We start from the raw sequence: 24,950 nt of genomic DNA on the forward strand, positions 1-24,950 counted from the left end.
ACAAGATTCTCCCAGAAATGGCCCGTGTGTACCAAAAATAATTGGTGACATCAGTGGTCGTCTTTAGATGTGCAGGTGGGAGGGGAGGGGAGGGGAGAGGAGTGGGCATTCTGTCCTCCCTTTATCCTTGTAACAAGGTGGGTTATGTTTCTTCCTCGTGACCCTACGGGAACACACTCCTTTCTCTTTGACTCGGGCCAGATAACGCACTTAGTCAAGGAGGGCTTTCTGTAGGAATGTGACTTGAGGTTGCTTCAAGTATATAACTATCCTTTGCTAGACATCAGGCATCTGTGCAGCCCACTTATCCCCACCTCTGTCACTTCCTGTTTGCCAGCCTTCTGCAAAATGGCCATCCCACTCCCCACATAGTGTTCTCTTTGTCACCCTTAGGCAGGCCTGGCCTCAGACATCTCTGGCCAAGTGGAGTGGCCTGGGTTCTCAACTGCATGTTTTTGCTTCAGCTCCAGCTGCAGGCCAGATCTTTTATATAACAAGTCTGGGCTTCTTGCCACAGCAAGGCAGAGGTCAGCGATGTGCCTCCATGGGTCTGGCAAGGCCCAGCCCTCCAGCTTTCCTTTTCTCCGGGATGGGCTCCAGCCCTCGAGGAACTCTTAGCAACCTGTCAATATTGTGGCTGCAGGCAAGAGGTGGGAGAATTCTGATCAGCATAAGCATCCAACCCCAAGTATGTGTTCTGCCCATCTTCCAGTCCTGCTCTTCAGGGAATTTTCTGCTTCTAGGTTTGGGCTCCACTCAAATTCCTGCTCGAGGCCCCTGGCCTGGCACAAGCTACCAGTTTTAGCACTGGCATTACACTGTGAAAGCCTTAGGCTCAGTTGCCCTCTCCCCAGAAGACCTTGTACTTCCCTTCTAAACAGCAAAAGATCACCCAGAAAGGATGGGTAAAGAAATTTCCAGAGAGTATGGGGAAAGGAAAAGAGGAGGAGGAGGCTAGATCTAGTAAGGCCTTCGAAAGCTTATGTAGTTAGTTAATTAGTAGTTAGCTTTGTGATGCTGGAGATAGAGCCCAGGGCCTCGAGCATGCAAGGCAATGCTCTACCACTGAGCTCATTAAAAGCTTTCCAGCCGTAGGGAATGGTGGATGCCAGACCTTTTCCAGTTGCTTTGAGCAAGCCGGCTATCCCTACCCTTCCTCTCACTCGGGCCCTTTCTCCTCTAGCCACCGTAGTGGAGCATTTCATGGTTTGCTTCACTCAGCTTAGCTGGCAGGTACTTGTTACTCTGCTCTCTTGGGTGCCTAAGCTCCCGTGTTAGAGGCCATGCCGTACCCGACACTCCCAGGCATGTGCTTTTCCGTGATGGCTGAGGCAAAGCAACACCTTCCCAGAAAACCCCCAGAGGGACCAGGGGCCTTGCTCATGCCAAGCCAGTGGCAGAACCAGGCCCTAGACACAGAACACCTGTCATTAGAGCTCTGGGTGTGCTGTGTTCTGCAGGCCTCTGCATAGGGCAGACGCTGATTGACAGCTCTCAGCATTTTGAGTCTATGGCAGTGTTGTCAGCAATCTCAGGCTCCCCTTCCTGGCCATGTTGTGAGTCTTCAGTCAAGTAGGAAGCCAATCCCCGGGCAGCCAGATTGACATGGGAGCTAGGTCCCATATTTGAGGCAAGAGGAACAAATGGGTTATGGGAGGGTCTTCATTTGGGGAAACAGCTCTTCTGGGAAGGAGGAAGGGGTGTGAGTGTGACAACTGGGGAGGGGTATTCTGGAAGTCCTGCTCCGTGCGTGGTTTGTATCTTTTGCAGTGTTGAGGACAGAGCCCAGGACCTGTACATGCTAGCCAAACGCTCTACTCCCGAGCTATCCCTCCAGCCCAGCATTTTTTGAGCTTGGAGGAACAATGTGAAAGGTGTAAACAGGTGTCCCCAGCATTAACTTCCTGAGAACAGGGCCAGGAAGGACTCGGAAGTTATTCTCCAGCCCTACCCCTTGTGGCATCTCCATTTTCTGTGAGAAGTTCTGTGTCTGAGAGAAGGTTTGCAGAATGGCCTGGGCTTATTTGAGTGTGTTTTCTCCTCTGTGGCCCACCCTTCCCTCAGGCCATTTGGTAACCCAGAGCTAGTCACCAACTGCTTTGGGTTGGCCTCTCCTAGTGTTGAAGCCCAGACAGGGGCCAGTGATGGCTGCGCATGCTAGTGGCTGTGGTCACCTCTCTCTGTTTTTGCTGTGCAAAGCATCTAAGCCGTATTTTTCTGGAGGGAGGAAGTCAGCTTACCACAGCTGGGATGGCTATTTGAGCAAAGTTCCCCAGCTGGTGGCATCCTGCCCACAGAAGGGACTTTGGGTACCTGCCCTGCCTGGCTCCACCCACACACACTCTCTGCTCCTTGCCATCTCCATTTCTTCAGTAATTGGTAAGATGGGAAACCTTTGTGATTCTCCTGCATATACCTCTGACTTATCCTCCCCCCCCCCCTTTTGAGGAGGGGAGGATAGCCTAAGTCCTTAACAGACATTATCATAAAGCATCCCAAAGGCCAGAGGAGTAGGCAGCTCACTGGCTGGAGAGAGGACTTCCTTTCGGGCTTTAACACACCTGGTGGCAGGGGCGGGGGTGAGGGGTCCCTCCTCACCAGTGGCTCAGTACATGGCTTGACAGTACAGCAAATACTTGAAAATGGAGCCATGATGGAAAATCTGAGGGTCGTCTTGTCACTGCTGAGTTAGAAACGGTGGCTTTGGCCACCTGCAGCCAGAGTTCTCGGTGCTGGCCAGTGGACCACCCTCAGAGCCTCTTTGTTTGGTCAGTCCTAAGGGATTATCTCCTTGCTGAATTGAGCTTGTCATGTGGCTTCTGACCAACCATCTCTCCCCAGCTAGGTCCTATCCTGCTTTTTACTTCTAACAGGTACTGTGGGTAATGTTCTTAAGTCCTAGACAAGCTGGGTGGTTGTGGGTCATGCACGCCTTTAGTCCCAGCACTTGGGAGGCAGAGGCAGGTGGATCTCAGTGAGTTCGAGGCCAGCCTGGTCTACAAAGGGAGTTCCACGACAGCCAGGACTGTTACACAGAGAAATCATTTCAGAAAATCAATAAAATAAAATAAGATAGACCCAGCCCAGCTCTGTGATTAGAGTATGCTCAGGAGCCAAGGGCACTAGAGACTTTGGGGGCCTGAACTCTTCCCCTTTCTAGTCATGACCTCGTGGTAGAAACTTAGCTAGGTTGGAGGCCAAAGATGACATTCCAGTGTGGAGATTTCCATCCTCCTTCCTTTTGTTGCTCTGTTAGTTAGCTCCCTGGGAAGCTGTCTTCCACCTCTACATCCTTCCATCCTTCTATATGTTGCCCTAGAATCTTAGAATCCCTGGCAAGGCATTCCTACTCTACCCATGCATGTCCAGTTCTGAAAAGTCAGAGCAGCTGCACAGCTGGCTGCTCCCTTCACAGGTAGTGAGTAAGCTCACTCCTTGCTCAGTGGCTCCCTTAGCCAGGGTGTGGAGCAAGTCCATTCTAGAGCACGAGTTCCCTGACCAGCATGACTTTTTGGTCTTCTGTGCCTAGACTCTTCTCTACACAAAGGGACATCTAGAATGACCACTTATACTGCCGTCCCACAGCTTGGCCCGGCCCTACCTGGTGACCTCCTTGAGATGAGTCTTAGCTGTGACTTTACTGTTCCCCAAGGACACCAGGATCTAGACCTTCGTCATGAGGCTCAGAAGGGAGGGTCCTGAACAACCAGGGGCCCAGTTCTCCACTTGGCATACTCACTGCAGTTTGAGAGGCAGAAGGCTAGACCGCCACACTAGCTAGGCTTGTCAGTGCTCACACCAGCCTGTAAGCAGCTGGGAAGTCAGCCTGCTTAACAATTACCTCAGACTTCATGACTTAAGACAGCAGATGTGTATTCTTTCAGAGTTTTAGTAGACTCCAGAAGTCTCTAAGTTCAGTTGCAGTGGCTTGACATGAAAGTATTGTCAGGGCCATGCTCTCAGAAGCCATTTTTTCTTTTACTTTTTGTAGTAGGGTCCCTAATACAGAACCCAGCCTCAGCCTCCCAAGTGCTGGTACTGTATGCAGGTGCACGGCATCTGGTTCAGGATACCATGCTCTGGGGGAGGAAGGGGAGGCGCTTGCCTCTTCTAGCTTCCAGTGGCTGCCTTAGCTTATATTACGTTGTTCCAGTCTCTATTGTAGTTGTCACATTGCTTTATCCTTTCAGTATATACCAACTCCTTCAGCCCCTTTCTTACAAGGACACTCTGGCAAGATGTCAGGCACACCATCTTAAATGGCTCAGAGGCTTAGGGACAGACCAGTGGGTGAGGTCCAGAAAAGGAGAGAGAGGTGAGTTTGCCTGGGCGAGACAGAGAGCATCTGGGATGAGGGCTGGGGTGTGATCCCTTTGGGCAGGCAGTAGATGTTGAGTCAAATGGTGCCCTTAACATTAGATCTACACAGAGTGGACAGTAGTCAGTGGAACGGTGTTGCCAAGGAGAGAGAGTAGCGGGAAATGGATTGGGAGAGGAGATGATCCTAAAGGCCATAATTGTCACTTCCTTCCTCCACTCCTGTGCCAGTCCACACTTCCATTTTATTCCTTCCCATCTCCTAGAAGAAGGTAGTTGAAGCATTTGGAGAGGTGTTAGCAGCCCAGGGTGTTCCCTCCTTCACCACTTGCTCGTGAGCACAGTGTCTTCTCAGAGGCAGAGTGAACATCAGCCTCGCGGCTTGCCACCTCTTCTCTGTGCTCTTTGCTCCTTTTCCAGGGGTGACAGGGATGTGTGGCACTCAGCTGTACTAGCAGCCCTGGTGGTCTGCAAGCTTGGCTTAGGCATACCAGGAAAGGAGAGCGTGCAGGTGTCTGCAGAATCCTAGCTGCTGAAGAAGAAATGGGCTATTGTTCCTGTCAGCCCGTGTAGCTCTTCTGGGGTCTGACACCCTGATTTAGAGAGACATGGACACTTGGCAGATCAGCTAGTTGGTTCCCAGAGACTGTAAGAGCCAGCGTCACCTGAGGACTTTGGGGTGCATTCTTGGCTGTGCTTTTCATAACGGAAGAATGATGGGAATGGGCCTGGTGATATGATATGCTCCCTGGTTATGCCAGTTGTCTTACCCTGGCTGTATTACACAGCCCTGGTAAAGGTCCTGCCCATGGGCAGCTGCAGACAGGAAGGGCCAGAGGCTCTGTCTGCAGTGGCTTCTCTGCATGCAGCTGTTGCACAAGGCAATCCTGGCTCAGACTGCCCTGTGAGCTCCCCTTAGCAGCTGTTGGGTGGCGAGGAGTCTTGTTTTCCCCTGATCCTCCCCCTCTCTGTGTGCAGCAGCCTCTCAGGGGAGGTCAGCAGCTCTCTTAGAGGAGCTAGTTCCCAGGCCCTGTGTTTTTGGCAGTCTGTGCACAGTAGTCAGAGAGGAGCTGGTCTCCCTGGAGTACTTGCTTGGCCTCTCTCCTGGAAGGGAAGTAGGATGTTGGTGATGGGGAGGGATCTGGTCCTCTTGAGCTTCATGCTTAAAGCCAATAGCTTCCTCTTTTGGTGGTGGCTCCTCCACCACCATCTTGGACCCCCTGCCTTCATGCAGCAGGGAAAGGAAGACAGCAAACGGAAAGACTTTCTCCGTGAGGAGCAAGGCAGGCTGGTCGGGAGGAGGCATGATCAGGCTAAGGGGTAAGAAGCAGTACTGGATTTAGAATTCTGGCTCCATTTTTAGCAATTATCTTTTGCTTGCCTGCTCAGGGGGACTTTAGAGTCCCTGACACTCCCCCTGTGTGATGAAATGAGCTTGAGGCACGGTGTTACACAGTTGCCACCATTCTCCTGGTTCTGCTTTGGAATCCTGTCTGGTGACTTGTTTTTGATGGGCTTCCAGGTACTTGGCCTTAGCTGGGCACACAGCGGGTGAGGATAAAGGATGTAGGGCTCTTTTGAAGGTGCTTGGGAGGGGATCAGTATTTGGCCTCACCATTGGGTTGCACACAGACTGACTGGGAGTATAACACATGAAAGAAACTGATAAGGAAGACGTGAGGATGTAGCTCAGTGGTGGAACATTTGCCTGGCATATGGAAGGCCCTGGGTTCCATCCCCCGCATCAAATACACAGTAAAAACGGAGAGAGGAAGTCAACACTGTTAGGCCTCGGGGAAGGTTTACTGGAGAGTAAAAATTGGGATGAGGCCATGTACGTGGCTTTCCTTGCCTGGAAGAATGAAGCAGGCTGGGTGTGTCCATGAGGTTGAACAGATGTGAGAAGGCTTCCTAGGCTACCACCTCTATCCAGGAAACTGCCTGTCAGCTTCCTGCCTGCAGAGCTGCCTGTCTTACTGCATGTCTTTCTACAGACTCCCCTATCCTGGCAAGAGCCAGAAGGTGAGCGGGCCAGCTTCTGTATGCACAAGCGATCAGCATCATGGGGCAGCACAGACCACCGAAAAGAGGTAACTGCCCTCTTTCCACAACCTCCTATGTGAGTTTTACCATAGGATAGCTACACTTCCGGTCTCCCTTGCCTCCTGCCAGCTTCCTCCTGAGGTAATGGCCCTCCAACTGACTTCCAGCCTTCCATTGGCTTGGTTGTAGGACCACAGACCATCTTGTTAGAGAAAACCCCTAGCCAGCGGCTCCTGGTGCTTTCGGCATCCAGACTGGAAGATGTTTGCTTTAGTTACTTTGAGGTTGGACTCTGATAAATGATTCAGAGACTGAAGAGAGGCAAGGAACAAGCCCCTGGGAATCAGGAGCTCTCAGCCTCATTTACTACTTAATCATCCACCTAGTTTTCTTTTAAAAGAAGAGAAAAATAATCTGAATTCCTAAATGCTTTGTCTTGGTCCTGCCTCTGCCCCAGGAGGGCTGGAGGCATTGAGACTGCGGAGAGAAAACCATAGGTCAGAATTCCAAGGCTTCTAACCCAACTCTGCCTGAAGTGTCATGTGGCAGCTCCAAAGGAAGGGTCAACTTACCACGACTCATCCCTGACCTGTTCACAGAGGAAAGTTGTTTCTGCCCTCCTTCATGCTTAGAGCACTAAGAAAATGGAAAGGGATTGGACTGCAAGCTTCAGGCCAAGTGGAAATGTAAAAAGTTCTCAAAGCCTTGAGTGGCAGAGTAAACAAATTCTGCACAGGAAGGGTGGGGAGTCATAGTCTTCATGGTCTGATTGATCCACAGTAGCAAGTCTAAAAGCACATTCTTTGGCTGGGAGATGCGCCTACTTAGCTCTGGGTTCAGTCCCCAGTACTGTAATTACACAGCATTTTCTAGGGGCTGGAGAGATGGCTCAGAGATTAAGAGTACTTGTTCTTTCTGAGGACCCTAGTTCCATTCCCAGTATCCATGTAGTAGCATACAACCATCAGTAACTGCAGTTCTGGGGAAATCCACTGTCCTCTTTTGACCTCCACAGACACCAGGCAAACATGTGTGCAGGCAAAACACTCATGCACATAAACTAAATAAATCTCAAACAGTAATTTAACAAAGTGGTTTCTTCTTGACTGTCATTACAACTTTTATGGCAGTGGGCAGCAGATCTACTTTCTGAGTTCCATTAGGCTCCCTCCCATTCATATAGTCCTGCATCTTGTTCAGGGTTTGAAGGCCCAGAATTACAAGTCTGATAGGAATCATATTCAAAAGTGTTTGCTTATTTGTTTGGCTTGGGTTTTCTTTTGGCCGGAGAGAGGACAGGATATTACTGTATGTCTTAGGCTGGCCTCAGACTACAAATTCTGATTCAGCCTCCCAAGTGCTGGGATTACAGTAGGCTTGTTTCTCCATGACTACAAAAAAAATATTAGTGATAGCTTATGTTGTTACAGGAGCTGGGAGTCAAGATGAAATTCGGCCCTTTTTCTAGAGAACCTATTTTTCTGTAGTGTAGTTTACTTTTAAACAAGGGGAAGGGTTGGATTTCCTTACTCACTGGTGTCAAAGCCTTTGGGATACTTGAGAATATCATTTGAGAAATTGTTATTGGTTCTCAGAAAATGCCACTTTTATCCAGACACGGAGGCACATGCTTATAATTCCAACACTCAGGAAGCTAAGGCAGGGAGACTGCTGTGAGCTCAAAGCCAGTCTGGACTACACAGAGTGAAACCGTGTCTCAATGAAAGAAAAAAGAAAAATAGCCAGTCTGGAGAGATGGTGCAGCAGTTAAGATCATACATTGTTCTTGACCCATGTCAGACAGCTCATAGTCACCTACATGTTAACTCTAGCTCCAGGGAAATTCAGTGCTTCTGGTCTCTATGAGCAGCTGCACACATCTGCATACACAGATCCACACACATACACACAACTAAAAATTAACCTTTGAAAAACATTTTTAAAAGATTTTAGAGGCTGGGTAGTGGTTGTGCATGCCTTTAATCCCAGCACTTGGGAGGCAGAGGCAGTTGGATCTCTGTGAGTTTGAGGCCAGCCTGGTCTACAAAGGAAGTTCCAGAATAGGCTCCAAAGCTACACCAAGAAACCCCATTTCAAAAAAAAAAAAAAATTAAATTTTATATGTGTGAATGTTTTGCCTACACGTATGTCTATGCACATGCATGACTGATGCCCACAGCATTCAGAAGAGGGTATTGGATCCCCTGGAACCTAAGTTACAGAGGGTTGTGAGTCATCATGTGGGTGCTGGGAATTGAACTCAGGTCCACAGCAAGAGCAGCAAGTGGCAAGTGCTCTTAATCACTAAGCCATCTCTCCAGCCTCCTGAAAAGGCTTCTTAAAAATAGAAAAACAGACCACCTATTGCCCTCTTTTGCATTTATTTATTTTTGAGGCAAGGTTTCTCTATGTAGCAGCCTTAGCTGTCCTAGAACTAGCTCTGTAAACCAGGCTAGTCTCAAATTCACAGAGATCCACTGGCCTCTGCCTCCTACATGCTGGGATTAAAGGTGTGTACCAATACAGCCCAGCTTGTTTTTACTTTTTTTGAGACAGTCTTTCTATGTACCCCCAACTGTCCTGAAGCTTGCTATGTAGACCAGGTTGGCCTGGAACTCATAGAAATCTCCCAGCCTCTGCCTTTCAAGTGCTGGAATTAAAAGCAGGTACCACCATGTCCACCCCATGATCTTAGTGGAAGAGTGTCCATTACAATCCATAACCATAATGTTAGATGTTTTCTGTTTGGATACTGATTACCTTGGGCATGCATGGCAATGAAAAAAAATCAAGTGTAGAAGCAGGGTATTCAGCTTTATTGAGGAGTTGATTGTCATGGATTCAGCACTACTGAGTTGTTTTGAGATTAAAAACATGAAATTCATGTCCCTTTCAATTAGCTTCATGGACAGGGGCTTCATCTAGGGGAAGGAACCAATATCTTTGGCTTTGCCTCACTCTCCTTTCTCCTCCAACTTTGGCCGCTAGATCACCAAGTTGAAGCAACAGCTGCAGAGGACAAAGCTGAGCCGAAGTGGGAAGGAAAAGGAGCGGAGCTCCCCTGTCCAAGGAGACCATGCTGTCCGGGGAGCAGTGAGGGTATGCTGTCTCCCCTGCCCACCAGGCCCCCTCTGTCTTCCTTCATGGCAGGCTTTCATACTGTCTAGAGTTCTTTCCAGCCTTGCAGCACCGAGCTGCATTGACGTTTCATGGCTTAATTGGATGGTCAGGAGAAGTTGCAGTGGAAGGGTCTCTCCCTGTTCTTAGCGCCTTTTTCCTCTACCCACAATCACGTGTAATGAAGGCAGTGACACTAACAACACTCTGTAGATGCCTCAAAGCTCTAGCTCCTGAAGAAAACCCCTCATAATGGGCTTGTTCACATCTGTAACTGTATCCAGTTCATCTCCCTCCCCCCCAACTTGGAAAAAAGGTGAAGAAGCAAGCTATGGGTATGATCGTGATGTCACCCCTGCTCATAATTGGTAACTGGCTGGGGCTTGATAGGGACTTCATGTGATTGCCTCATTTGCCTCTCCTTAGGCATCCCTTCCCAGCTTCCCGCCAGGATCCCCTGTCCTGCGACTCAGCCCTTGCCTGCACAGAAGCCTAGAAGGACTCAACCAGGAGCTGGAAGAGGTGTTTGTGAAGGAGCAGGGTGAAGAGGAGCTGCTAAGGGTGAGTGTACTGACTGGCTGCACCTGCATGGGCAGGTGACAAGGCCACTCTTTGGGGCCTCTCAGGCTGTAGCTCTGTAAATACCTATCTTCCTGAAGTACCTAAGCACAGGAAGAGCAGGGATAGGTGGGTGTCATTAAGAAAAACCTGGTGGTGGAGACCAGGTGGTGGCATGTTAGTTATTTATCTTCGCTGTGACAAACTAACAGAGAACTAACACAAGTGAATGCTTGTGTTCAGTCTGATGTTACTTTTTATTCCGTCTGGGACCCCAGCCATGCCCATTTATGGGGCGTCTTCCCACCTCAGGCAACCTACTTTAAGTAATGCCTCACAGACATGCCCAGAGATTGTTTCCACTGGGGTTCTAACTTCAATAGTGCTGACACTCAAGATGAGCATAGAGGAGACTGTCAGCTGACAGGTCCCCGAGGACTGGGCACCCTCACCCACAGGTCCTCAGCTCATGCCACCTCACTCTCAGGCCACTTCCCTCCCCGTCTCTACTGGTGACATGTATCAATCAACCCTTCATGCCCTGGTGCCTTATACACCCTTCTCCCTATCACACAGGCACAATTACCAGCTACCTCTTTTGTAGTCTCGGGCACATTTTTATACTGACACAGTTCAATTAGGGAATGGCAGTTGGGCTGTACGAACATAATTCTGATGGCTACAGGCCTCAGTTTGTTATTTACCAACTGGCTGATTTTTTTTTTTTAATTTAGTATTATTTATTTAATTTTTTTTTTTTTTTTTTTTTTTTTTTTTGAGACAGGATCTCACTATGTAACTCTGGCTGTCCTGAAACTCACTATGTAGATCAGGCTGGTCTTGCACTCACAGAAATCACTGCCTCTACCTACCAAGTGCTGGCATTAAAGGCATGTGTCATCATACCCGACTTCTGGCTGCCTTGTAAATTGGACATATGTGGGATTTCATGTGCCCCCAAACACAATACACACAACTAGTTCCCTGGGAATCCAAATACCACTGCATGTTTAAAAAGGAAGGCAATAGGTGTTCAATGAATGATAACCATCTGCATGTTTGTCCTGCAGTGGCTTATAGCATGCACGCTGTTGTGGTACCTTGCCCCTATTATGTCACCCTGTGTATCAATCACCTTTGTGTCCAAGAGACTCGTACACAGAGGGGCACTGATCACATCACACAAATGAACATGACTGTGTATTGGATTAACAAGCCACGAGGAAAAAGAACAAAAATGCTCTGGGAGAAACAGAGTTTCTCCTAGACTGAAGGTAGGTCAAGGAATAAATGGCTTAAGGAAGCGACAGTCTTCTGTCCTCCAGGCTAAGAGACTTTATGCAGGAGTCCCCTGGGGGGGGGGGCGGTTGTGTGTCACTGCAATGTTACAGGCCTGAGAAGGCCCTGGACTGAGTCTCTTCTCCTTCCTCAGATACTTGAGGTTCCTGATGGGCACCGTGCCCCAGCTCCTCCACAAAATAGCAGCTGTGACCACTCCCTCCTCCTCCTGGAGCCAGGCAACATGACCAGCTCTCCCTCTGTGCCATTGGCGTCCCCCCAGCCTCCTGGCCAGGCCAACCGTGAGGAGCACCGGGGTGCCACTGAGGAGCTGACATCCATCCCCAGTGACAAAGGTAAGTCATGGAGCCAAGGCACTAGAGCTGGCTCTGAGCCACAGGAAAGGGGATCTACTGGCCTTTGCTATGAAGAGTTCCAGGCCTGGCATTATTATGAACTAACCAGTATCTTTGTGAGTCATCATTCTGTACACCGTACCTGTGATAATAATGGTCCTACAGCACTCTGACTCCTAGTTTATATTATAAAGTCTCTAACCCAAAAGAGCAGCCTTTCCCATCTCTGTTATTTGGCTGGGTTCAGGGTGCCAGGGTAGAAAGCCAGTGCATCTCTGTTCACGGGTCCCCTTGACTCATATCCAACAAGAGCTTCAAGGCAGTTATAAATTAGATAAACAACACAGTCTCTTATTCAGGGTCCTGCATGTTTGGCCAAGACTGACACCTCAGCATTCTGGCTCTGAATCCCTAGTCTCCCTTGCACACCTTGGCTGTCCACTTAGAATAAGGCAGGACTCCTACTAACACCATATGTTGGAAAGCACTGTTGTCCACACCATCTGACTCACTGCTGGTACTAACCCCAGGAGGTAGGCTATCCAAGGGCATGATCTAACAATATACACAGTGAAACAAACAGGGCACAGAATGAGGAGGAATAAATGTAAGAGAAACACAGTTAAAGTCAATATTTGCAGCCTAGGCAAAGTGCAGTTACAGGATGGAAAGTGAGAGAAATTTTATACTCTGAGTGGGGTAGAGTCAAGGTTGCTTCTTGGAGTTAATACAGGAGCACTCTCGGCAAGGAGGGGATAGCTTTTCCAACATGCAGGCAGGATGAAGCTCCAGTTTTCCTTGGCCATGGCACTGCTCCCAGGAGAAGGTAGAGGGACAGCAGGTAGCTTCCTTTGTGTCAGAGATCCAGGTAGTTTCTTGGCTCCTGAGAATACAGGACTAAAAGGAGTCTTTTTCTATCAGTTCAGCAATTTTTGTTCCCTTTGGTGGCGGTACTGGGAATAGAACCTGTGGCCTCATAATGCTTAGCAACTGCTCTACAGATGAACTACACACCCCATCCTCAGTGGCTGGCATAGTATGAAATATGCCTGAATAGCAGAGCTATGTGGCCCCCTTTGCACAGAAGTCTTGAGCCAGGGAAATGGAGGCTTTCCTTTGTCTCCCCTGATCAACCATGCTCTGTTTGTAGCCTCCTCTCCAAGCCACCCAGCCGCCCTAGAAGATGGCAGTCCGTCTCCAGTCCTTGCCTTTGCTGCCTCCCCTCGACCTAATCATAGCTACGTCTTCAAACGGGAGCCCCCAGAAGGCTGTGAGAGAGTGCGTGTGTTTGAGGAGGCCACGTGAGTACATCCCACGGTTGGGGCATGGGAGGGAGGACAGCATGGGGCATGGGTAAGCCTGTGTTATCCCACCTGACAGGGCCTTCTTCAGTCACCACCCTCTCCAGCCTGAGGTGCTGTCAACATTGGAAGATCAGTCTCGTAGATTTTCCATGATCAAACTTGTTGACATTACCTACTCTGAGCACTTAAATCTTTGCTTATCATTATCTCCATAGAAACCTGCTTTCTGCCCACATGCCAGCCACAAGCACAGCAGGAGCTGGAAGGGAAAGAGATCTGAAACCTAAGCCTTTTGTTCCTTCTATGTTTTTTTTTTTTTTTTTTTTTTTAACCATCCCTGGGGAAAGTATGAGGACTTGTTAGACCATAACCAGAGAGAGAAAGAAAGAGAGGGACAGACAGACAGACAGACAGACAGACAGACAGACAGAAAGGAATGAATGAGAATGAGCATACCAGTACTTTTTTACCCCCTGGCTGGCTGTTCAGTTCTAGAGTTATGAATTTCCAGAAAGAAGTCTCTAATTTTTGCCAGAAAGAACTTTGGAATATTCTCAGATCACAGTGGAAGGTTCAGAAGCCACCCACCAATCTCTTTACCATCTTGAGTGTGGCTGTTGCAGAGGCCACCCCAGTCCCCTCTGCAGCTCTGGGAGAGCTTGCTGTGTTTTCTCCTGCAGCTTTGTATTCATTTGGGCAGATTCACACTGGAAGTTGTGGTTTCGATAGCAGCCAGGAAGTTTAGTCATAGTGTGGGAGTAAAGATTTGGCCAGGCCTGGGTTTCGGGCATTGAGGGCACCAATTGTATCTCAGCTGAGGGAGAAAACAACCCATGGTGGTAGACGCTCTGGAGAAAAATGGCTGTCAGCAGGCCTTTGTTACTGTCCTTGCACTGCCTAGTGTTCAGGCTTTTGGTCCTCTGGGGCGCTGTGGGGGAAAGAGGCTTCCTCTCTTAGCTTATATAGGCTGGGCTCTTCCAGCTTCCCTCACTCCACACCTTGCACGGAGATGGAAGGGAGGCTGTAACTGGCCTTCACTGTGTCACAGGTTCATGGAGCCAGAAACAGTCTCGCCGTCATCTCCTTTAGCTTCCCACTCTGCATTAGACCTTAAGAAACGTGGTGTTGATCAGTTATTTCCTAAGAACTCCTGGGCTTTCTTCATTTTTACCAGTTTTCCTACTTAGAAATCCCTTATATGGTAAATATTTCTATACTGGGGAATAGAACCCAGGGCCTTGGACATTCAACCCTAGGCCAAGATACATTTTTAGTTGTCATAACTGGGGACATGATCTGGTTGATACCTAGTTGGTACAGTCAGGGATGCTGTTAAATATCCTGTGACATGCGTGTCGTGCCATCCTTGAAACAGGGCATTATTCAACCCCAGATGACAAAAGGGCTTAGCCGGGAACCCTGCTTCTGGCAAAACCCACTGCAGCAGCGAGACCTGAGGGGCCTCGAAAGTGGCAGAACTTTTTAGGTTTTGCTCAGGTTACTGCCTTCTCTGAACAGGGAACCAGCTCTCAGGGTACCCTGCCAAAGCAAAGTCTCCCTTCTGTCACTGACTGTCTTTCTGTGTACTTACGTGTCTGTGCCTCTCTCCATCCTTTAGGTCCCCAGGCCCTGATTTGGCCTTCTTGACTTCCTGTCCTGACAAGAACAAAGTCCATTTCAACCCAACTGGCTCAGCCTTCTGCCCTGTCAGCTTGATCAAGCCCCTCTTCCCCAGCATGGGCTTCATCTTCCGGAACTGCCCCTCCAGCCCTGGCTCTCCTCTTCCCCCTGCCAGCCCCAGGGCACCACCTCGGAAGGATCCAGAAGCTTCCAAGGCCTCCTCACTGCCATTTGAGCCATGGCAGCGTACGCCACCATCAGAAGAGTCCGTGCTTTTCCAGAGCTCCTTGGTAGTCTGAGCCCCCCACTCACCCCCCCCCCACACACACACACACTTTTACCATGGAGACTAGTGCCTTGGTGGCAAGCTCCTCATAAGCTTCCCAAGCTGGGGGATGGAGGAGCCCTTCTCTCTTGGCCTTTGAGCACTTTCATTTATTGTGTCAAAGCCCCAGGTCCTTTGGTGGATGTCAGCCCCTCCAAAAGGGAGGAGACTTGCCTTCTCCACCAGCAGCTAGGCAGCTCCCAACTCACACTGCCGCTTCCCTCACTAGAAGGTCTTGAGTCTTCTAGCCCAGAGTGTGAGTTCAAATGACTCATGGGAGGCTCTTGTTATGGAACAAGTTGGCTGTGAATGAGAGAGGGGAGATGCCACAGACTTCCTTATAGCTCCACCTCTAGAGACAGAGGAGAGCAGACCAGATGCCTCCCTCCGAGAGGAGCTGACCAAAGTGGTCCTCGGGGCCAGGACTCTTGACCAATTCAGCTGTTGGCAGGGGACCACGAGATTTCCCAAGTGGCATTTTCATCTCACTTGTACCCTGACTAAAGATTGTCTTAAGCAGCGTCCCAGCCCAGAGTGGATAGTGGGAAGAGGGAGAGCTGGCATTCCTCCAGGGGGCATGTAGTGGCTCCATACCCTCCACCTGCTCCAGGGTTGGGTTGGATTAGAAAAATGCCTATTTTCTTGTATCGATGTAGAAACTCTATTTTCTCCCAAAGACACTATTTTTGCAGCTATTTGAAGTTTGTATATTTTCCGTATGGCAGAGCTTACACAAAATTGAAGAATGTTAATGTTCAAGGTTTCTTATCTTGTGTTTAGAGGTTGTTTTTTGCAGATCTTGATGTTGATAGATCAAATAAATAAGTATTCCAGCAGTTTGGATTTTCTGAATACTTGGGATGGGAGGAGTGGGGTAGAATGGAAGGTGTTATAACTGTCACTTTAGTCTGTCTTCAAGAGAAGGAGCCTCCATTTAACCCATCATGGTCTAGTTGCTGTAAGGATGGGCCTTACTAGAGACTCTTCACAAAGACACACTTAACAGTAGACTCTCGAGGTCCTGTCTAGAATGGAGAGCACGACGTGGCCTGCAAGTGGACATGAGAGTCACTAGGGAAGGTGCTAACAATAGTCTGGAAAGGCTCCTGAGGGCCAGTGGACCTGAGAGGGAACATGAGAACAATTGAAGGGAGACAGTTTGACACTGCTCTAGCAGTGAAATGAGACCAGGGAATGACATGCAGCTAAGACAGCATTAAGGTTTTAGCTACCATGCCTATGTCTCCGTGCACAGCCCTGGAGGGACACAGAAACTCTTCTTTTCCTTTCGTAGCTTTTCAGTTGGTGCTGCACCGTAAGAGCTGTTCGATGCCATCCTCACATTCTCTTAGTGCACAGCATTTAGGAAGCAAAAGACATTCCCATTCTATTGGATGGAAAGCTTACCCTAATGCGCACAATTATATCTGTCCCAGAAGACCTCAGGATAGACCCTATTCCAACTACTATCCATTGGTTTGGTAATCATCACATACCAAGTTAGGGGCTTTAAATGAAACGTCATTGGGAATATGGTAACTGTTGGATGAGAGAAATATAAGTACCACCCTTTGAGTGAAGGAAGGTCAAAAAATGAATAACTTCTTCCAAAAAGACCATGCCAAGCTGGGGAGTAAGGACTGGAAGGGACCATGATCACTTCTCTCCGCAGCCAGAGCTTGCTAACCACAGAGTTCTCCTGTTGGTTATTATGTTATTGATTTCTCATGGGGAAACTCAACCCGGGTCCCGTGAATTGTTTGTGGTCCCAGTTGGTAAATTTAAGAGGCAGAAATGGAACCCACTAGAGTAAGGCAAAAGGCAAGAGTAACAGTGTGAGAACCCCTCTTCCCAAAAGAAGACACTAGGCAAGGGACGGACCCTATCACCTCTTAGTCCTCCTAGCCCTGAAAGATGTCTGGCGTGTCCCCAAAACCTTGGTGAGTCAGGTCCCCAGAGACGGGTGTGGTGTGGCCTGGCCTTTCCTTCCTTTGCCTGAGGCTGTGCCAAAGAAGCCAGGCTTCTAGAAGAGAAAAGCCTGGAGGTCCATGGCTGCCTGCAGATGGGACCAGCTATTAGGTGGGGGATTTGGGGGCTTGGTGTTAGGCACGCAGGTGGAGATCCAATCATTGGATTGGGGAGGAGTTCAAGGATGATCCCAGTAACGGGAAGGGGTGTGTATGAGGATTGGAAGGCCTTGAAAACAACTTACTTAAGTGTTTGGAGGGGAGGTGGAGAGGAAAGGATTGTGAGTTCAATCCTACATAGCAAGTTCAAGGGCAGCCTGAGCTACGTGAGATCCTAGCTCAAAAAAGAAAAAAAAATAATCAAATTATTTCAATAAACTTGAAGTTTTCACTTCTAAGAGGTGAGGAAATAAGATAGAAGTTGAGAAAATGTGATGACTAATAATACCTCAGACTTGCTCAGCACACTTTACAGTTTGTAAAACACTTTGGCAAACCTTAGCTCATTTAGTCCTCAGAATATGGGGTGATGGGGGTGGTTATTACTAATTACCCCTAGTTTACAGAGTGAGAAGACTATGGCTCAAAATTTAAGTAACACTGCTGTGCTGCCTTTATGTGACAAGAGCCCTGATTTATCACGGAACGTTCTCAACGGACTTCCTGCTTTAGAAACCTCGTCAAGTGTCAGAAGACCCATATTCCTCAGGCAGGCCTTGAACGTCCACAGACGGGGTTCGAGTCACCGACGCTGGGCAGCGGCTAGAGGGCGCTACGGCTCTATGAAGAGCCGACGGCAAAAAAGGAAAAAAAAAAAAAAAAAAAAAAAGACGCCTTTTGATTCACTCCTGGCCTCACCGCCTCTTTCTCCGCCCATCTGTCTATTTTCGCTCCTCGTAGCCAATTGGTAAAGTCCACATACCTATACGTCATCACTATACGCCGGGTTGCTTCCTAGGCCTCCCCGCCGAGCTCTGGCTTATAGATGTCCTCGGCGTTGCCTGATCGGAAAAATCTAGGGGATGAAGCATTAACCTCGATATGGCTGGCTTTCTTGGCCACCAGAAAGGGAGCCAAGGTCTCAAGACCTGCCTTCTTTCCTAGAATGCCGCTGCCGGGGCGGGAGGCATTTTCTGCTCGGCAGCTGTGAACTGGCAGTTCTGGAGGTGGCTGCCCTGTCCTACGAGGCGGCGGTCGCACGCAGCTCCTATGAGGCCCCTGCCGCCGGCAGGCGATGTCCGCCTGGAGCTTTCGCCTTCGCCGCCGCTACCGCTACCTGCTCTGAGCGGGTCTCCGGCCGACTCGTCCGTGCGTCTCATGGCCGCTAGCAGATCCCTGGTGCCTGACCGGCTGCGCCTGCCGCTGTGCTTCCTGGGTGTCTTTGTCTGCTATTTCTACTATGGGATCCTACAGGAAAAGATGTGAGTGGACCCTTGGGGGGCAAGAGTGCAAACAAACATCTCCCAACCATGGCCGGCGTGCTACGTCCACCGTCCTCAGGCTTCCTGTGTCTGTTACAGGTTTCCCCCTTCTCCGGCCCGGCCCTCTGACCTCTTCTGCACTCTGCTATTATGCATTGCCGGCTGAGCATCCTTGTAATTGTAAAATTCCAGGGCGGGCTGGCTTCTGGATTTGGGGGATGCGATTCTTTTTCTATCTTTAGATGTTTTTGTTTTGTTTTTGTTTTTACAGTTGTTGATTACAAGAGCCAGCTCTCTTTTTGAACTCTCAGGTTCTTGCAGACCGCTAATCTTTTTGCTCTCCTTCTTGCTTTCCTACTGGAATACTTTTATCCCGCTATGACTTTCCTTGTTGCCACTACCTGTATTCTTAACGGATATTCTTTCTTTAGGTTATGGTATCAGTAGGCTAGCCTATCTAGTTTCTAGGTTTAAATCAAATCGGCCCTTTGGGTAAATAAACTCAATGATCCTTACTAACTCTCAACTACATCCATAAAAGCTCGATACTTACAAAGCCCTCAGTGGCTCTAAACATACTGATGACATGGAGTGACATATACTAATTTCTTCTCTTTTTCATGCATTTCATCTTAGAACAAGAGGAAAGTATGGGGAAGGACCCAAACAGGAGACGTTCACCTTTGCCTTAACTTTGGTCTTCATCCAGTGTGTGATCAATGCTATGTTTGCCAAGATCTGTGAGTACCTCATAGTAATTTGTTGGGTGCATCCTCCTTTCCCTGGGCATTAGACATGAATTCATCTTTAAAATCTAAGTTTCCCCTACCCCCATACCCTTGAGTATTTAAACAGCCTCTCTGCAGTCTGTAAAACCAATGGCTGTGAAATGAGATTAAAATATTAGGTCTTTAAATTATGCCAACTTCTGAGTCAGAAATGACTGGGTCTTCTGTATTCCAAGTCACCATTGAAAATACTTAGAACACTTTCCCCTTTATCCCTTTGACTTTGCTTTGTATGGCAGCTTCAAACATGTCTTTGTTCCTTGAAGCCTATTGGCAGAGTTAAGCCATCCTTTCTAGAATTCAATGAATCCCTACCTCCACTCTGCATGTGGTCTTGTTAGGCTTAAGGGGAACTGGAGAGATGAATAATTTTCAGAAATTTCCCAGCTTAAGAGGATAGACATAGCTGTCTTATTTGATGGACAAGTTCCTTTCATATGGCCTCAACGTTTCCTTAGTAGTCCATCCTTCCCCCACCGGGTTTCTCTTGTATGTTTTGTTTGTTTTTGTTTTATTTTTGTCTTCTCCCAGTGATCCAGTTTTTTGACACTGCCAGGGTGGATCGTACTCGGACCTGGCTCTATGCTGCCTGCTCTGTTTCCTATGTGGGTGCCATGGTCTCCAGCAACTCGGCACTACAGTTTGTCAACTATCCAACTCAGGTGAAATCTCAGGGTGAGAGGAGAGTTGGCTCAAAATTGTGAGGACAGGACTAAGGGGTCTTCCCTCAGGTCTGTGATTGAAATAAAAAGAAACAGTCCTAGAGGCCTGGGGATCTAGCTCAGTTGGTAGAGCTCGTTCAGCATGCATGAAGACCTGGGTTCCATCCCCAACACCGCATGGGCCAGGCATGGTGTCACAGGCCTACAATCTCAGCACTCGGGATAGAAGCCGGAGGGTCAGATTCAAAGGTTCAGGATCATCTTCAGCTATATATCTGGTTCAAGGTCTGCCCGGGCTACTTGAGACTTTTTAAAAAAAGAAGGCGGGGACGGTCATAGCAGAGTATGCTTGAGAAGAGTATGGCGTGTAGGACCATAGAATTGGGGTACAGGTGTGGGTTTGGCCGTGATAGGGCTGCTTCTTGAGGCCAAGTTCTCAAGTACAGGTCTAATGCTAATGCCTTTTAATGTAGCACCTGCTATACTTCCTGACGCACCACAGGCGCTCAGAAATTACTTGCTCGCTTTTATTTCAGGTCCTCGGTAAATCCTGCAAGCCAATCCCAGGTAAGCAAAGAAGATGGTCCAGTCTCGTCTTCTGTGCTCATTCTTCCTCCTTGCCCCTCCCCCTTCACTCCAGCCAGAGTAGTGAGTCCCTCTGAGTGTTAACATCCTATCATACGTCTCTCTAGGGGGTCTTCCTGCCATCTGTTGCTTCCTGTGTGTACACAGGCTGAGTGGGAGCCAGAAGCTGACCTTGCCTATTTTGTGTCCTCAGCCATTGTAGTATCCCCTGTATTTGCACTGTCATTTCATGCCCCGAGTCCCATTTGGGCTGGCCGTGTCTTCCTTTCCCTTGTTCTCCACCCTTGCCCAGTTCCTTCCTGGACTTTTGTCCTTTGCCCTTCTCCACCTTATCCAATACTCAAGCCTGTTGCTCAACCGTTTTTATCTGGGTGCCAGCCCGACCCCCCTCCTAGCTCTCACCCTCGCCTCTCCCTCAGTCTTGACATGGCTCTTAGAAGGAGGGTGTTGGGGTCACAGATTCCAGTGGGTGCTTGAATTGTCACTATTTTTTGTTTCCCCAATAGTTATGCTCCTTGGGGTGACCCTCCTGAAGAAGAAGTACCCACTGGCCAAGTACCTGTGTGTGTTGCTAATTGTGGCTGGCGTAGCTCTCTTCATGTACAAGCCCAAGAAAATGGTTGGGGTAGAAGAACACACAGTTGGTTTTGGAGAGCTTCTTCTGGTATGCAGCCCTTTTGTGAAAGCAGTCTTTTCTAGCAGATTCCATCAAGGACAGCCCCAACTGAGGCAGACAGAAAGCCGAGGGAGGGTGTGTTGTCACCTGACTCCTGTTGCTGGGCTTCGATGCAAGGACCCTGGCTCTGCTGTGGCCACATAGAAGCCTGAAATATTTAGCTTTAGCTAAGCAAGCTATCCTGGAGAAGAGTGCTCTGGGGTCTGTGCTTAGATCCTGGTGTGAGCTCACAGAGACCCAAGAACTGAGGAGGATTAAGTGGCGTGTGCTTCCCTAGGTTTTCAGGCAACATGGAAGCCAGACTTGAATCAACAGGAGGTATCCTTGAGTGTTAGGCCCTGCCCCATATCTTTATTGATTAACTTTTATAACAGGCTCCTAACACAGGTAGTGTTACCTCCATTTTACCATTGAAGAAACTGAGGAGAACCTAAGTCATTTGCCCATTGTCACATAAGTGGCAGTCAGGATTCTAGGCCAGGCAGTCAGATCTCAGAACCTAGTCTCTAGAGTTAGTTCTTACTGAACAGAGTAGGGAGGAGGCCTACTCGCCAAGGCCTGTTCCAGTCCCCGTGGGAAATGGCAGGCCTCCTGTTCTGTTCTGATTGCCATTCCATTGTGATGCAGTTAGCCTGTCAGTCCAGTGCCTGCCAGAAGGACAGTTAGCACAATCTCTGTCTATCACCTACACCTGTCCACAGGCAGCCTTTTTTTGAACTGTCTAGGGGAAGGTCTGGTGTCCTAGGTTAGGAAGGGGCCCTGCTGGCCGCCTCATTGCCAGCTGCTCCCTTTCCTTTCCCAGCTCTTGTCTCTGACCCTGGATGGACTGACAGGTGTTTCCCAGGACCATATGCGGGCTCATTACCAAACAGGTTCCAACCACATGATGTTGAACATCAACCTTTGGTCCACATTGCTGCTCGGTGCTGGTAAGGAGCCACTCTGCTGTTCTCTGCACAGATCACCAGAGGGCAGACTGCTCTGATCATCATCCCTAGCTCTGCTGCCAGTTGCCGAGGGCCTGACTTGGTTCCAGCATGCCCTTCTGTCCAACCCCCCCCCCCCCAGAGACCTTCTTGGAAAGACCTGTGCTGGCGGTGCCTCTCTGCTCCCTGTTACTGCCGCTGTAGGGGTAGACATGTGCCAGATGTTGTGGGAAGCTACATGGTGGAGCACACAGGGATATCTAGGAGCATTATTTCTCCTGAAGTGGTTAGACTTTAGTATGCTCATGCTTGCCAATTTAGGAGTATACCGAATGGAGTTCACGTGTGAAACCTCTGATTTGGAATCTGTGGATCTGTGGTTCCTAACTTCTCAAATCTGAGCACATTTTTCACATAGCATGACAGGGTTAATGGAGAAAGCTACTGATAATTGGAGGTGACCAGTTCCAGGAGACTTAGAGGTCTGTCTACAGCATCTAAGGATCTCTGCTTTGCTTTTTAAACAAAACAAACAAACAAAAACAGGATTTGTCTGTGTGGCTTTGGAGCCTGTCATGGTACTGGCTTTGTAGATGAGGCTGGCCTCAAACTCAGAGATCTACCTACCTCTGCCTCCCGAGTGCTGGGATTAAAAGTGTGCATCACCAACTCCCAGTGGATCTCTGCTTCTAATTGTTTTATCTAAATTGCTGGTTTTGTTTTTGTTTGTTTTCTAAGGCATTTTCTCCCTCTGTAGTTCAGGCTAGCCTAGAACTCATAACTCTTCTGCCTCAGCTTCCCAAGTTCTGAGATTACAGGCACAAACCAGACTACCCACAGCAATCACTTTGGTAGATGTAAATCATTAACTTTGGAGCCTTTCTTGGAAAATCAAGTTAGTTTCTGTAACAAGACAAGAATTTGAGAAAGGTGTGTACCAGGCCAGAATAAACCCACATATGGTTCCTCACCCAGCCTCCCTCATGGTATTTAAGCAGGCTGCGTGCAGGTGTATGGGTAAGCATAAGATGAGCTGTTTACCTCTTGAATCTTTCAGGGATCCTGTTCACTGGGGAGCTCTGGGAGTTCTTAAGCTTTGCTGAGAGATACCCGACTATCATCTATAACATCCTGCTCTTTGGCCTGACCAGTGCCCTGGGTCAGGTGAGTTCTTTGGAGGAGGAAAACTTGCCTTCCCTCTCGTGTCAGTCTGGAAGGCTGGCTGGGTGAAGAGGGGCAGCCTGTTAGCTCTGGTGTCTGTTGTAACTCATGGCAATGCTCGGTCTCGTATACCTTTCTCTTTTTAGAGCTTTATCTTCATGACAGTTGTATATTTTGGTCCCCTGACATGCTCCATCCTCACCACAACACGGAAGTTCTTCACCATCTTGGCTTCTGTGATCTTCTTCGCCAACCCCATCAGCTCCATGCAGTGGGTGGGCACCGTCCTGGTGTTCCTGGGTGAGTTCCATCCAGAGCAAGTGCCTCCAGGGCCACAGAGGGGAAATGGCAGAAATTTGCCTTGTTATTCTAAAGAACATTTTCCCAAAGGAGAGAAGGAAGCATTCTTTGTAATGCAGCCTTCCTCCTGTACATTCCGTCTTAGTGGTGTCCTTTAATGGCTTGAGCTGTCAGGGTCCTGAGTGGGACAGGGTCTGATGCTCACTTCCCCTGCCACCTGTGGTACTGTATGAGAGCCAAGAGAAATAGCTGGGAAATTTTGATTCTGATTTTTCTTTTGGTATTGTGTGTGTGTTGCCAGTGTCTGGGTGGTTTTTCTTTTCATTTGATGGCGTTCTGTTGTCTTTGAGGATGCTACATAAATTTAGTCCTCCAAAGTTTGTTGTACGTAAAGCTGGGCAAAATGGTGCACATCTTTAATCCCAGCAGAGGAAGACAGAGCTCTGTGTTTGAGGCCAGCTTAGTATACAGAGTGAGTTCCAGGACAGCCAGAGGTACATAGTGAGACCCTGTCTCCAAACAAGCAAAACCAAAACAAAGTGTGTTGTATGTAAATCCCCAGTTTTGGGAAGCTAGGCTGTCTTCCTCGGATCATTGGCAGGGTTCATGTCCTCCCATGAAAGTTAAGCATTCCTCTCCTTTCCATAGGTCTCGGTCTTGATGCCAAGTTTGGGAAAGGAACAAAGAAGACCTCCCACTAGGAAGAGAGAGGCTGCTCCAGAAACACTTAAGTTATTATCTCCAATGGTGACATCTTGGAAAAATGGACTCAGTCACGATACAGTCATGATAAGGGACTGGGTTCCAATCTTTTTATAAAAAAAAAAAAAAAAAAAAATCAAAGGAAGTAAGATCGAATATTCTAAACAAAGCACTTGGGGTTTAACAAGACAGGTTGCTACTTTCTTGTTTTGCACAGTCTAGCACAAATAAAGAGAAGAAAGGCAAGCTGGAAGCTGGAGACCCTGCTGCTGCTCTCTGGGCTGGGCTGGGCTGGGCTGGGCTGGGTGGTAAGGCTCCCCCATGAAGCACATAGAAGTGTGTATGAGCAGGGGGAGCTCTGGGAGTTGGCAGGGTTGTGCCAGCAGCCTCTGTTCCCACGGGCGAGCTCTAAATATGCTGAGACAGGTGGCTGGCTGTTAGAGCCAGAGGATGTAAAAATCACTTCAAAGCATGGCAGCAAGCGAGTCAAGTCACCCAAAAAAAAAAAAAAAAAAAAAAACAACAAAAAAACCGAAAGGTGTGTTCTTAAGGAACACCTAGGGGTCGAAACAGGCCCAGGACCTCAAAATCCACTGGCTTCAGCCAGACCTAACCCAGAACCTGTGCATGAATCGTGAATGTTTTCAAGGTCCCCTGAACATGTTTTTCCTGATTCCTCCCCTCCTTCCTTCTGCTCTCAGCCCACCTGCCCCCTGTGGGGGCCTGGATTCGTTCCTCCTAGTCCCCTGCCCACTTCAGCTGAAGCCTCTCAGTCCTCTGCTGTTCTGGTGTGCCAAGGTGTCACCACGCCAGCTTCTGCCTGTTGAAAGGGATGCTGGCGGAA

General features: G+C 48.7%; 2 protein-coding genes across 2 annotated transcripts in view; both read left to right on the forward strand.

The window, feature by feature from the left end:
- Fam117a (family with sequence similarity 117 member A) overlaps positions 1 to 15,754 on the forward strand; it is a 43,003-nt gene extending 27,249 nt beyond the window's left edge. Inside the window, exons 3-8 of the mRNA XM_051205525.1 lie at positions 6,312 to 6,407; positions 9,349 to 9,459; positions 9,904 to 10,038; positions 11,468 to 11,669; positions 12,820 to 12,970; positions 14,592 to 15,754. Coding sequence (XP_051061482.1) covers positions 6,312 to 6,407; positions 9,349 to 9,459; positions 9,904 to 10,038; positions 11,468 to 11,669; positions 12,820 to 12,970; positions 14,592 to 14,892 — 996 coding nt within the window. The 3' untranslated portion in view covers positions 14,893 to 15,754. The remainder of the gene's footprint in view (positions 1 to 6,311; positions 6,408 to 9,348; positions 9,460 to 9,903; positions 10,039 to 11,467; positions 11,670 to 12,819; positions 12,971 to 14,591) is intronic.
- Positions 15,755 to 17,955: 2,201 nt separating this feature from the next.
- Positions 17,956 to 24,359, forward strand: Slc35b1 (solute carrier family 35 member B1). Its single transcript, XM_051206079.1, has 9 exons — positions 17,956 to 18,306; positions 18,943 to 19,046; positions 19,626 to 19,756; positions 20,293 to 20,323; positions 20,848 to 21,005; positions 21,820 to 21,946; positions 23,001 to 23,107; positions 23,251 to 23,404; positions 24,053 to 24,359. Exons 1-9 carry the CDS (start codon positions 18,095 to 18,097, stop codon positions 24,103 to 24,105), a joined length of 1,077 nt encoding a protein of 358 aa, XP_051062036.1. The 5' UTR covers positions 17,956 to 18,094; the 3' UTR covers positions 24,106 to 24,359.
- Positions 24,360 to 24,950: the final 591 nt, after the last annotated feature.

Source organism: Phodopus roborovskii, unplaced genomic scaffold (genome assembly GCF_943737965.1).
Source record: "Phodopus roborovskii unplaced genomic scaffold, PHOROB, whole genome shotgun sequence".
NCBI lineage: Eukaryota > Metazoa > Chordata > Mammalia > Rodentia > Cricetidae > Phodopus > Phodopus roborovskii.